Consider the following 13576-nt stretch of genomic DNA (forward strand, 5'->3'; position numbering starts at 1 on the left):
CTCCCACCTATGTTTTAACCTATGAGGCCAAGCAGTTTCTTTATTACTTAACCAATGACCTTCCTCCATCAATGCGCACAGCCTTCCTGCCAGGTAGACTCAGCTCTGTCATCAGTTTTTTCAGATGGGAGGGAGTAGCCCATCCCCCAGGGTTTCTGGAGGTGCTCACATTCAGAAACTTCTCAGTCGCTGACCTCATTCCCTCCCTTCTCAGTGACCGCTCTTCAGTACCTGCTCCTTGCTTCTAAAGCAGTCACTGCACAAAGTAGCTGCTGTGTATTTGCGAGGATTCCTTTTGCGAATATGCGTACCTTTTGCTAAGTAATCTTTTGACTTTCATCTAAGAATTATCATTCTGAATATACTTCTGTGTTTGGGCTTCTCAGCTATCATTTTCATATTAAAGACTTGTGCTTGTCAATAAAGAAATGGGAGTAGATGGATGTGGTAGTGCACACCTTTTGTCCCAACAAAGGCAGACAGATCTGTGAGTTCTAGGACAACCACAGTTACACAGTGAGCCCTTGTCTCAAAATAAAGAAATGGAAATAAAAAGCAGCTTAACCTGTGTGTGCTCAGTTTGCACCATAATCTATTTTTGCTGAGTCACAGACAACAAACAGCTTCATTTTGACAGTGTCTAACTGCTGCCGTGTGGGCAGAAAGCTGCCCTTTGCTTCCCTTGAATAGCATCCTAGTGTCGCTTGCACACTTGCTTGAGTGTGTTGTGCAAGCTTCTGGATGCTGCCATTTTAAGTGAGGAAAATTTATTTCTTGCTGTAGGTTTCATTTCCATTCCTCTTATTATGAGTGAAATTCTGCATTCTTACTATATTGAGGTTCTGTGTCTTGATTCTTTTAGTGAAATTATAAGGTCTGTTATTGATTTATAGCTACACTTTTTATAATATGGCCACTTGTCCTTGGTGCTAGGCAGTCAAAATATCTTCCGTACTTTGATCATATATTTGCCTTGTACATCTAATCAAGTTATTTGTAATCCACAAGACACTTGTCTTACTCCATTAGGAACTTCATTTTTTTTTTTATGAATAACTTTGTTGTTGAATCAAAGCACACTTAACATACACTTACTAAACATCAATTTGTCTGTTATTTATTCAACAGTCATTTCTTCAGGGTATATTCTATGATATGATTTCTGTAAAACAGAGAGAAACTTAAGTCTCTCATCCCTAAGGAGTGGGAGAAGCATAAGAGAACTGTTTTAGACCGAGCTAGGTGGTTTGGGAACACCAAGGAAGGCACCCCATTGTCAAGAGACAGATATCAGGGGTGACTTGATATATACTGCATACAAATGAAAACCTGAAAACACGATGATGCACAGAAACGAACTGTTTCTTACTTGAAGTAAGGCTTTAACATTGGGACATGTGGCCATAAACTAATAAAACTGCATTTCCGTCATGTTGCTAAACTGTGTCTAGGGAGCTGTGCTAGCTTTTAAAGTAGATGTGCTTTTCAGGTGGTTTAATTTTGGCTGCCGATTACTCTCAGCTTGAACTGAGGATCCTGGCTCACCTATCACGTGACTGTCGCCTCATTCAAGTCTTAAACACTGGAGCTGATGTTTTCAAGAGCATTGCTGCAGAGTGGAAGATGATCGAGCCTGACTCTGTTGGGGAGGAGCTGAGGCAACAAGCAAAGCAGGTGACCCTAGTGGGCATGCTTCCTTCCTCCAGTGAAAAGGGTTAAGTGCTCATGGCGTTTTAAGTTAGCCATTAGTTTCAGTTGAGGAATGATTTCTGTCTGGATCTTTCAAGTCACCTTCATAGGAATCTAGTTTGTCTTGTGGTTTTCATTGTAGGTTTTGCCTCCTAGACAGAATAGAACAAACCAGATAAACTAAGGTCTTTGGGGCACTCAGTGTCAAGAAAGCCCTGTGTATTTAAGTCTATACTGTGGCTAGTCATGGTGCCTGGCACTTAGTAGGTGTTTACCTGCAAGTGGCAGGTGTGGTGGAGGAAGTCATTATACACGAGGAAGAATAAGTTTGTGTGTGTGTGTATACATAATCTCTCATCAGTAAATGTCTTGACAGAAAGTTCCATATTCTCATTTTTATGTTTTCTTATAGCATCTAGCCAAAGTGCATTATATCAAAGGTAGTTTAATGCTTGTGAAAGTAGAATTGGATTGTCAGAGCCTGAAGCTGTTCAGCTGCTGTTCTTGCACTTTGCAGGGTCACTGTCAGTCACAGAGGAGTCAAAGCCCATGTTCACATTCCCTGGCTAGATTAGTACTAGCACCTCCTAACCACACACCCCGAGGGACATCAGACGCCATCTTCCAGCGACCTGTTGTTGGTTCACTGTCTTCCTGAACTCAGCTGGCATGCTGGTGTGTGATGCTTCCTCTCACCAGTGCAGGGTACACCAACACCTGCTCCCACTGTTTGAAAAGCTAGCTCTGCTCTTCCTCTCCATTAGCAAGGATCAAAGCCTACTAAACAGGTGAAGTGTTTCTGTAATTCAGCCCCATAGCCAGCTCTTGAGATAAGCCTTATTTATATCCCTGATTGATGGATGGAGCAGGGAACAGACACAACATTAGAGATTTGTTTACACTCAGTTTAAGTGGTAGAGTCAAGAGAAGTACGGACTGCCAGGATCCAGGGTGATGGCTGTCTCTCCAGCAGCGCTTGCCTCATTCAATAGTGAACCTGTTAGAACAATGCATGTTCTGCCTTGACGTGCACTGGGTGATCCAATCCCCACCTCTTGCTGAGATCAGACAGCGCTAAGTGGTACAAGCTGATGCAGACAAGCAGAGCGGGCCAGGAATCTCTCAAAACAGCGTTAGAAGCCAAAAGGAAGAATAAATGGAGGTTTAAAGTGAGAAAGCTCTTGGCCAGGGGTTATGGCACATACTTTCACGTCCCAGGACAGAGCAGACATGGTGGTCAGTCTGGTCTGCATAGCAAGTCAGGCCAGCCAGAACTACATAGTGAGATCCTATCTCAAAACAACCACCCCCCCCCAAAAAAAAAAACACCTCACAAAATATTTAAGAAAAGAGGATAGGTTCCTTAAGTGTCACATTAAAAGCTTTTAGAATTCTGATCAGCATTTAATGCAATTTTTCTTTTAAAATTTTATTTACCATTCGTATGGAGCTTGCTTTGTGTCAATTTCCTAAACACCCACAAGTCATGATCCAAACACTACCATCTTTAGTTTTGGATGAGAACATTTGGCTACAAAGAGGTCAGGTGACTTACTGTTAACTAGGTAGCTCATTCCCATTCACCACTTCCAAGATTGACCCAGAAGGTTTATATTTAACCTCAGTGAATTTTTCACTTTATGGAATGTGAGACTGTAGGCAACTGTGAGTTGCAGGTGTTTCTTTTCCCGTGAAGTATATTTGCAAAACTTGCTTCCAAGACTTCTAGGCACTTCCTCAGCAGACGCTCTGGAGACACGCTAAGGAATGGTGGTGGACAAAGAACAAACAGAAAGCAATCTTCCTAGTTTGAACTGCTTCCTTCCCCCATTCAAATTTGCTTGTATCTTCACACTCACATGCACACAAAGTAATGCTCAGAGGCAAAACAAATGTTTGCTGAGTACCCATTTCTGTGGGTCCAGAACTGATCTAATTGTGTCTGTGCTCACTATGAAGTAAAGAGTTCACCAGGTATCACTCCTAGTGAACATGTGTGTTTACACTTTGTGTAGTTATGAGCTTAGCTAACTGAGTGTGATGCCTCCTTTCAGATTTGCTATGGAATCATATATGGGATGGGAGCTAAATCCTTAGGAGAACAGATGGGCATTCAAGAAAATGATGCAGCTTGCTACATTGAATCTTTCAAGTCCAGATATACAGGTAAGATGTCTAAACTAAGGCTCTTGTAGCTACTCACCACATTAATTAACTTAATATTACAGAAATTTACTAAATCTCTGTTAATCAGAAGTTTTGGTCAGGAATTATTGAGGGCAAATAGAATGCATTATTATCATTATTGCATTATTCATTAAGATCAGCCTGTTTCAAGAAAGGAGAGTTAGATGTACTATCAGGAATACTTGCTGTCGTGCTGTATACTGTGCCTTCCCCAAAATATGGACACTGACTTAATTTGGTTTTAGTTAGCTTTAGATTAATAGTAAAATACTTATGAACTCTGAGTAACTGTTATAGAGCAGTTTGGGTACCTTAAATTCTCTCTCTCTCTTTTTTTGAGACAGGGTTTTTCTGTAGTTTTGGAGCTTGTCCTGAAACAAGCTCTTGTACACCAGGCTGGCCTCGAACTAATGGAGATTCGTCTGCCTCTGCCTCCCAAGTGCTGGGATTAAATGCATGCGCTACCTCTGCCTGGCTATTTATTTCTAGACAAATGGATGTAGTCATGTTCTGTACCTCACTAAGATACAGAAGATCAGGAGGTGAGGGAGAGGGACTGGAAGGAGAGGAGGGAGGGAAAACTGCAGTTGGGATGTAATATATGAGAGGAGGAAGAGAGAGAGAGAAAAAGAGAGAGAGAGAGAGGAAGAAGGAGGAGGAGGAAGAAAGAAAGAAAGAAAGAAAGAAAGAAAGAAAGAAAGAAAGAAAGAAAGAAAGAAAGGGGGTCAATCAGTGGCCCCTGACAAAGCAAAGCTTGTGCTGATGAGGGCTCTATATTGTGGTAGGGGACAATTCTTTATTCTGTCAATTATGGTTTAAATAAATGCTGATTGGCCAGTAGCCAGACAGGAAGTAGAGGCGGGGAAATGAGAACAGGAGTATTCTGGGAAGAAGGAAGCTCCCTCAGGAGTCTTACCCAGACCACCGAAGAAGCAGGATGTGATCTGCTCTGCTGAAAAAGGTACTGAGCCAGGTGGCTAACATAGGTAAGAACAATGGGTTAATATAAGCTACAAGAGCTAATAAGAAGCCTGAGCTATTGGGCCAATCAGTTTATAATCTTATGGAGACCTCTGTGTGATTTTCTATGGAACTTGCCGGCTGCAGGAACTGGGCAGGACAGAAACCCCAACAGACAGCCTGCTCCTCCTGTTACAGAAAACATTGCTTTGTTTTTCTCTCTGCAAGACTGAAGTCATGCTGCTCAAAAAGCCACTGACTATGTATCAGAAGCCATGTTGGAGAAAGGCAGAGGCAGAAATGGAAGGCTATGGAGTGATGAAAGGGTCTTTCATGGACAACTCAAACTTTGGCCGTTCTCTGAACCTAAGCCTCACTTTTTACACTCAATGAACCTAGGAATCTTGGTTCTAGAGACTTGCTGTTGAAAGTCATGGTTGCTCTACTTTGTAGATAACTTATCATGTTTGAAACAGTCATGGGCCTTGTAGAAATAGTGTTGAATGAGAGACCAACTCATGTTCTCACAGAGCTCAAGTTCATTCCAACATGCTCGGCAGAGAGCAGCCATTAGGAAGGGGAATGTATTTATTTCTCACCTTCTTAGATCTTCCAGTGCAGTGTCCACTCTAGTTTGTGGATCGATCCCTGTTCTTGATGTAGAGGGGAGAGGAAAGGCATCTGGAAGTAGTATTGATCCTCTGATGGGCCCACAAGGGAGAGTAAAGTAATCCTCAGTGGATCTGGTCACCAGTTTGGCAGTTTGTGCTCAATAGCACCTACTGTTGGGTTAAGATACTTACTGTAGGCACCTTTTAATTTTTTTTATTTTACTACCCCTTGTGTCTGGATTTTTATTTTTCCCCCTCAAATTTTAGTGAAAGTCGCTTTGATACTTGCAAAGATAGAAGGCTTTGTTCTAAGTAAGTAAAAGGACTGACATTGCTGGATTAGACTCACAGCATGTCTTCAGAGGGGATCCACTGTGGTGTTTCAGATGCCGCCCACTTTCTGCAAGCTGTATGTCTGTGTCTGGGTTTAGGGCTGTGCATTTCTAGATGACCGTGAACCCCTAAACTTGGAGTTGAAATTTAGAAGCAGGAGTAAGATATAAAGAAGGAGAGAGGGGAAGGGACTAGGAACCCCACTTTCAGGATTGCATGGACAGGACACCTGCAAGTAAGGCCCTTCATAGGTTAGAAGGTAGATGGACACAGAAGATCTAGCAGTGGCACTCTGTGACAGATGAGCACGGGCTGTGATGAACAGTCAGAACAAGAACCAGGAGGCATGGTGGGTTTGTTGTATTGAAACAACCAATGACACAGAGGGTGGACTGTGGTTGTAATTGTTTCTGTATTTTCTTTGCAGGGATTAATCATTTCATGAGGGACACAGTGAAGAACTGTAGAAGAGATGGATTTGTTCAGACCATTTTGGGAAGACGTAGATATTTGCCAGGAATCAAAGACAACAATCCTTATCATAAAGCCCATGTATGTTGAAATTTCTCTGAGTTTTGACATGTATTTTTCAGCAGAGTTGGCCATCACTTTTCAAAAGGGCTTCTGGAGTGACGGCACAGTTTAGTGTAAACATATGCCCACTCAGACTTCAGCGTACTAACTACTAGCCGTGGTGACAAGTGATAAAAAAACACCTTTTCCCAATGCTGGGGTTGAACATTCGGGCATCAGTCAGGCCAGGCAAAAGCTCGCTAATACTGAATTACATTCCCGTCTTCATTCCTGTTGGTTCTCCTTCCCTCCCCCAGCTTTGAGAGAGAGAGAGAGAGAGACAGACAGAGAGAGAGAGACAGAGAGAGACAGAGAGAGACAGAGAGTTGGCTTTCTATTGCACCCCAATAGTTTACCAGGCCTCTTCTATTAGTTTGTTCCTGGTCCCAGATATGATTCCCCAAGCCCCTAAAGCCTATTATATCTTGTCAGCTTTCCACACCTTCTGGCTACTGCTTATGGAATCTTTTGATTACTCGAAGAGAAAGAGTATCTTCCAATGCCAGGACTATTTTTTCCCTTGGTTTCTCCCTTTTAAAAAATTGCCTAGATTAGGTTGGTCTGTGGGTATGGCTCTAGAGAGTGTCTTGATTGTTAATTGATGTAGAAAGACCAAGACCATTGAGAGTGTCACCATTCTCTAGGCAGAGGGGTCCTGAACTATATAAGACAGGAGGAAGCAGGGTGAAAGCAAGCAAACAAAGTCCATACATGTATTCTCCCCCTGGTCTTGACTGTGTTTTGCCTTCCTACCTTGTCTCACCCTCAGTGATAAACAGAAGCCTGGTATCAGCCACGTAAACTCATTCTTTAGGTTGCCTTTAGTCAAGAAAACAAACTCCTATGTGTAATGAGTGAGAAAGGCAGCAATGAAGGTTATGCAGCCTACTGCACAGAGATGGCTGGTTTCACAGAGGCAGAGTGGTGACCCTCTGAAACCCAGTCATTCTTTAGAGTTCACAATAGCTTTACTGCAAACGGAGACCGCTTGTTCATTTCCTGGCCTTCCAGACCCAAATAATCAAACAGAAACTCTATTAATTACAACACTGTTTGGCCTATTAGCTCAGGCTTCTCACTAACTCTTATATCTTAAATTAACCCATTTTTATTAATCTGTGTGTGACCACAGGGCTGTGGCCCACTGGTAAGGTTCCAGCATCCTCTCCTTTGGCAGCTACATGGTGTCTCTTTGAATCCGACTACTGTCTCTATATATCTCTGTTCGGATTTCCCACTTGGCTTTATTCTGCCCTGCCATAAGCAGAAACAGATTCTTTATTAACCAATGGTAATAAAACATATTCATAACATACAGAGGGAATGTACTTTTATCAACATGTCACTTTATCAACAGTTAATCTCTTGAGCAGATGTTGAATATACTTTAGAGCTTGGGTATAGCTTCTTCAGAGGAACACTCAGCTCCACTGACATTGACTGCTTTCCTTAAAGAGATTCTTGCCATTTCACAAGCCGTTAGGGGCACCAGAACTAGTATTTGTGAGCAAGTTGCCCCTGGATATTAAACCAAGATCCCTCCCCTCTTGTTCAACAGTTGACTGGTAGCAATTATTTCAGGGAAGGTATAATTTAATACTTAGGGCCTACTCAGGCCTTCTGGCTAGAGTTTGTGGGGGATGAAGGAGCCATTCCTCTGGGAAATGTCCAACGTGTGTTACAAAGAATATTCTTATGTTTATTTAGAATCAAGAGTGTTTTTAGGAATAAATCTTTAGAGTGAAGTTTGTAAAGAGCCTCAGGGCTCTAGCTCTTCTAGAATAAATGGCAGCATTCTAAGTGCAGTAGAGCTGGGGACCCTAACTGAGCGTTGAAGATTTTTAAACCAAAACAATCCAACCTGATGCTCAGTCTAGTCTCATGTGGAAGGCTCAGAAGGGTGGGCTAAGGATTGCTATTTTAGGATGAGACTTCCCTGTTGGTGTCCTGGGTCACATCTCAGTCTAGAATTCTGGCTGTAGACATGACCACTGATTTGTGAGTACTGAGGCCCAATGTGAGGCCATGTTGACTCATCCTTAAGCACCTGTTTTTATAGGCTGAACGTCAGGCCATCAACACTACAGTCCAAGGATCAGCTGCTGATATTGTCAAAACAGCCACAGTTAACATTCAGAAGCAATTAGAGACCTTCTATTCAGCCTTCAAATCCCATGGTCATCGGGAAAGCATGCTCCAGAATGGCCGAACAGGTTTGTCTGCCAACTAGGCACTTGCCAGATCTAACATGGTGAAAATATTTGCACCCAAAAGGGGGGTATGGGGAGGGCGTATTTTATATTTTACTTCTAGGAATCCTCAAATATTTTGGTGCCAGATGCCTTTATACTCTTGGAAATTATTAATGATGCCAAGGAGTTGTTATATAGAGAGATCATACATGCTATAGTTACCTCATTGGAAATTCGATTATTTTCAAGCTTGCTTTAACATTTTTTAAACAATAATATAATTAAAAATAAACCTTTCAAAAGAGGGGGCTGAAGAGATGGTTCAGAGGTTAAGAGTGCACACTGCTCTTGCAGAGGACTTGAGTTCAGTTCGCAGCACCCACATCAGGAGGCTCACAATGGCATGTAACTCCAGCTGCAGGGGAATCAACACCTCTGACCTCCTCAGACGCCTGCATTCACAAACACATACCCAAAAGTCAGTCTTGAAAACAATAAGCATGCCATGTTTTAACACATAAGTAACAAGTTTTTATGAAAGTACGTCTTTTTTGGATCAGAGGAAAATCAGTCATGGGGTACTCTATTTTACATTTCTATTAGTCTCTTTAATGCCTGACTTGTAAAAAGATGGATTCCTGCTTCTGTACCACTTTGAGGTTTTTGTTTTTTTTCTTTGATTGTTTTTGGTTTTTCGAGACAGGGTTTCTCTGTGCAACAACATTGGTTGTCCCTGAACTCACTTTGTAGACCAGGCTGGCCTTGAACTCAGATATCCATCTGTCTCTGCCTCCTGATTGTTATGATTAAAGACATGTGTCACTACCACCTGGTTTTTTGTATCACATGTCCTGTGTCCCTGGACAGCCCTCTATGAAGTCTACAATGATAAACTCCAAGTCTTAGGATGCTCATGTATTTCCCATGACGTGGGGATTTGCGCCCAAGACCAAGACCGCTGTTTGCCTTGCTGTTGATTTATGAGAGATAACCAAAAGGGCAAACCCAGCAAAAGCAGCTAGGGTGCTGTAGGAAGTCAATCTGACTGCACATGCAGGAGTCAGGAGTCCTCTGTGGCTCCAGAGCACAGTTAGGACCTTGATGACGTTCCTATTTGTGACCCCAGTGCTCTCTGAGGTGACCTTACCACATAGTCTTTTGCTAATGCTGTCCTCTTTGCTTCTGTTGTTGCTGTTGTTATTTTCAAGGTCCTTTCAGGTTCTGTGCCTTGTTTCCTGGAGAAAGCTTTGCTTTCCCCTCGTCTGTTACATGTCCACGCTTTCACTTCCACTACCTCCTGTCAGTGCGAGTGAGACGTCAGTCCATGGCCACAGCCTTGGTTTTAATTTCCTTGGAGAAAGCTGAGGTTTAGGGCACACAGGGCAAGGGTAAGCTGCTGGCCCTGGGCAGAAAAAATTAATAGCAACAGTTCAGGATGGAATTTGCTGCTTCCAGAAGAGCTTTGTATAGTTTACAGAAACTATGTAGAGATTTAGAAGTAGATGTTTGTAACCTATGGGTTGAATGTAAAATCCTCTAGCAACACTGCATCCCCTGAATAAACAGGAGAGCCGAGCCAGCAGGACTCACAGCTGCACCCGTGTGCCTGGGGTTGTCCCTGAAGATGGTGTCATGCTGAGTGCTAGGTGCTATAAATCATGAGTGATTCCCAACAAGGCAGAGGACACAGAGGACAAGAAACTCACTTGCTGCACTCTGGGTCAGAAGCATGGAGCCAGGGGAAATGGCGAGAGCAGAATTATGATCAGAACAGAGAAAAACGAGAGCATCTGGACCAGTGCTTCTCAGTTCCCCAAGGCTGTGACCCAAACCATAAAATGATTGTCATTGTTCCTTTGTAACTTTAATTTTGCTACCGTATGAATTGTAATGTGAATATCTGATATGAAAGATTTCTGATATGTGGCCCCTGTGGCAGAATCATTTGACCCCAGAGGGGTCATGACCCACAGGTTGAGAACCACAGATCAGAGAATCACAGATTGAGAATCAAAGATAGTCCCTGTGGTTAGTGGGCACCATGGAGCAGGTAAATTTCAGCCAGGCTGGCACACAGACAGCTTTGGCACCCTGTTTGAAGCAGCTGTAGACTTAGCTGTCTTGGTTCTCAAGCTACCTCTGAGCAAACTCAGGCTACAGACCATCGGTGCACTTACAGGACTTTATGGCAGAAGTGCAGATGTTAGCGGAAGGGGAAACTTCTTGCTGGGCATGAAGGATAAGTAGGAAATGTCTGTGCCAGGAAGGAAGGACTGCTGTGACCCGGGAGCACACGGGAGATGCCGTTGCTCTGAGGGAGCCAGTCTGCCGTCGGCCCTGCTGGTTAGGGAAAGGAGTTGAGCCTAGGACAGGGCTTCTTCACCACTTTACTAGACACTGACCTGCAAGTTGGCTGGAAATCCAGATCCTTGCTATTAAATGGACACACTCTAACCTGCAATTCATGGTACTAACAAATGTACCAAGTTCCCATGTGGACCTAGGTTTGCAAATGTCCTGTTCGTCAGGAAAACACAGGTTCTGTGCGACATATCTAACCACATCAAGGCACCAGGAAAGCCCTTTTGAAACATAGCCTGCTAAGAATTGACTCTGCTGGATGAAGGTTCTATGATGACATTTAAGATAGTCATCAGTCTGGAGGGGAAGAAGTGAGAACTGGGATTGGTATGTAAAATGAGAAAAGATAGTTTAAAAAAAAAATAAGTGAATTTTAAAAAATCTTAGCAATAGAAGTAATGAACAAAATTGTGTGGAAAAACATTTTTTAAAAAGGGAATTGACTCTGAAGCTAGGCAGTGGTGGTGCATGCACTTTATCTCAGCACTGTGAAGACAGAGATAGGAAGATTCTATGTGAGTTCAAGGCCAGCCTGGTCTACAGATTGAGTTCTAGGACAGGCTCCAAAGCTACAGAGAAACCCTGTCTCAAAAATAAAGAATTGACTCTGTTGCCTGGAGTAGTGCTCGGGCCCTATGCCACCTGGTACTACCATGCATCGGGTGAAGGGATCCATGGGAAGAGAAGAGGCTGGATACTCAGGAGAAACACGCTGGAGAAGTCTTAGGATGAGCTCCTGATATTCCGTCTATTTCTTCTTTCTGCATGTTATTGGGGGTTTGAGTTCCCCTGTTGGTAAGGCTAGGGAGCTGCCAGCTTCAGTTCTCCTGACAGTTCCAAGTCCTATGTGTTTCAGTATATTAGTTACAATGTCATGTTTTCAAAATTATTAAGAACAAAGTAGTTTTCTATTTTTCTTGGGCAGGATTGTTGCCAAAGAGAAAACTTAAAGGGATGTTTTGTCCTATGAGAGGCGGCTTCTTCATCCTTCAACTTCATGACGAGCTTTTATATGAAGTGGCAGAAGAGGATGTTGTTCAGGTATGTTTGCGTGCACTGTCCATTCTGTAGGCAGCAGATGGAGGGGTCAGAAGGATTAGTCCTTTGCCATGTGCGGTGTATTTGGACCTGCTGTAGCACAGGCTGGCTGTAAATGTTGAGTCCCTACAGGGAAAAAAGCTAACTATGCTCAGCTGACTGAATGTAAGGGGACCCTGATGCAGAGATGATTGGCTGGGAAACAATAGCGAAGAGTCGGGCTTGCTCTGAGGGTTTCCAAGTTCTGAGCTGCTCATCAGAGCAGGGCAGTCTGTATACCCGATTTATTTAAATACGACAGAATGCAGAGCGCCAGTATGGCTTATCCCTTTCTCAGTGGGAACTGGGAAACATCTGTGGACTGGGCAGGCTTTACTAACCTCTTTTCTTTGTAGGTAGCTCAGATTGTCAAGAATGAAATGGAACGTGCTATAAAACTTTCTGTGAAGCTGAAAGTGAAAGTAAAAATAGGTGGCAGTTGGGGACAGCTGGAGGACTTCGATGTGTGATGGTGCAGGTGACCAGGTCCAGTTGGGGACAGCTGGAGGACTTCGATGTGTGATGGTGCAGGTGACCAGGTCCAGTTGGGGACAGCTGGAGGACTTCGATGTGTGATGGCGCAGGTGACCAGGTCCAGTTGGGGACAGCTGGAGGACTTCGATGTGTGATGGCGCAGGTGACCGGGTCCAGCCTGTGCAGATACAATCACTTACTTAGAAAGCACAGAGACTGCCCTTCTGCCCACCTCATGAACATCAGCTCTCAAGTCAGGATGCACTTAAATGATCCATTCTGTAGTGAGTTTCTGTGTGTACCAAGGTCTAGTCCCTGCAGTCTCTCCAGATTTTGAGGGGAGATTTAATAGCTATTCTCACCCTTCGTATCTATGAATTTGCCTTTCCTAATTTATTGTACCTCTAAACAGTCTCAGAATATGCTTGAAAATGCACTTAGCACTTTGGGTAGAGTGGTTAAAAGTGGAGCTGCGGCCTCAGGGCATTTTCTTCCTCCAAGGACTCTGCACTGTGATATAACCTCCAAGAGTCAGGCAGTGGTGGTTCCCGTACATTAGAGCTATACAGAGTGTATGACCTTTTTGTACAATAAAGACTTCTGAAGTAGACTTTAAAACTCAAAAATAGGTCGAACTCTATAAGATAGACATATGAGAGGAGTCTAGAAATGAATTGTCATGAACTGTTGTCACTCGCTCTTTTTCTTCACAGTTCCTACAATGGACATGTTTGGAATACTCTTAAATGAGCCATTCCCCATAAGAATTTTTGTCCTGTCAGGGATATTGGTTGCAGTTGGACCTAACTCTGCCAGGCCACGAAAATGCCCCTTACCAGCCCTTCTAGGGCCTCTGTCTGTGTTTGAGATGTGGAGAGAATAGTAAGGCTCAAAACATGTATTTGTATACTCCAACTGATAGTTTTTGCTGTTGAAATAAATTTATTAGAACCTTATGTCAATATTTTTGTTTTTTAAAATAATCTTTTTGGTCTAAGAGTATCAGAAGCCTTTCCCCTTTATTTAGTTTTCTCATTTAAGAACAGTTTATTATACTGTTTATCATATACATATTATCAGATGATTTTATGTATATGTTAATCATGATGGGAAGAGATA

At 43.0% G+C, this 13576-nt stretch overlaps 1 protein-coding gene across 1 annotated transcript in view; it reads left to right on the forward strand.

Moving 5' to 3' along the window:
• The window catches only part of Polq (DNA polymerase theta), a 73412-nt gene extending 60759 nt beyond the window's left edge, over window positions 1-12653 (forward strand). The window contains exons 20-26 of the mRNA XM_005344958.2: window positions 1490-1674; window positions 3744-3855; window positions 6208-6332; window positions 8413-8566; window positions 11832-11947; window positions 12340-12567; window positions 12621-12653. Of these exons, the coding sequence (XP_005345015.1) occupies window positions 1490-1674; window positions 3744-3855; window positions 6208-6332; window positions 8413-8566; window positions 11832-11947; window positions 12340-12453 (806 nt within the window). The 3' untranslated portion in view covers window positions 12454-12567; window positions 12621-12653. The remainder of the gene's footprint in view (window positions 1-1489; window positions 1675-3743; window positions 3856-6207; window positions 6333-8412; window positions 8567-11831; window positions 11948-12339; window positions 12568-12620) is intronic.
• Window positions 12654-13576: the final 923 nt, after the last annotated feature.

Source organism: Microtus ochrogaster, chromosome 2 (assembly GCF_000317375.1).
Source record: "Microtus ochrogaster isolate Prairie Vole_2 chromosome 2, MicOch1.0, whole genome shotgun sequence".
NCBI classification, from domain to species: Eukaryota; Metazoa; Chordata; class Mammalia; order Rodentia; family Cricetidae; genus Microtus; species Microtus ochrogaster.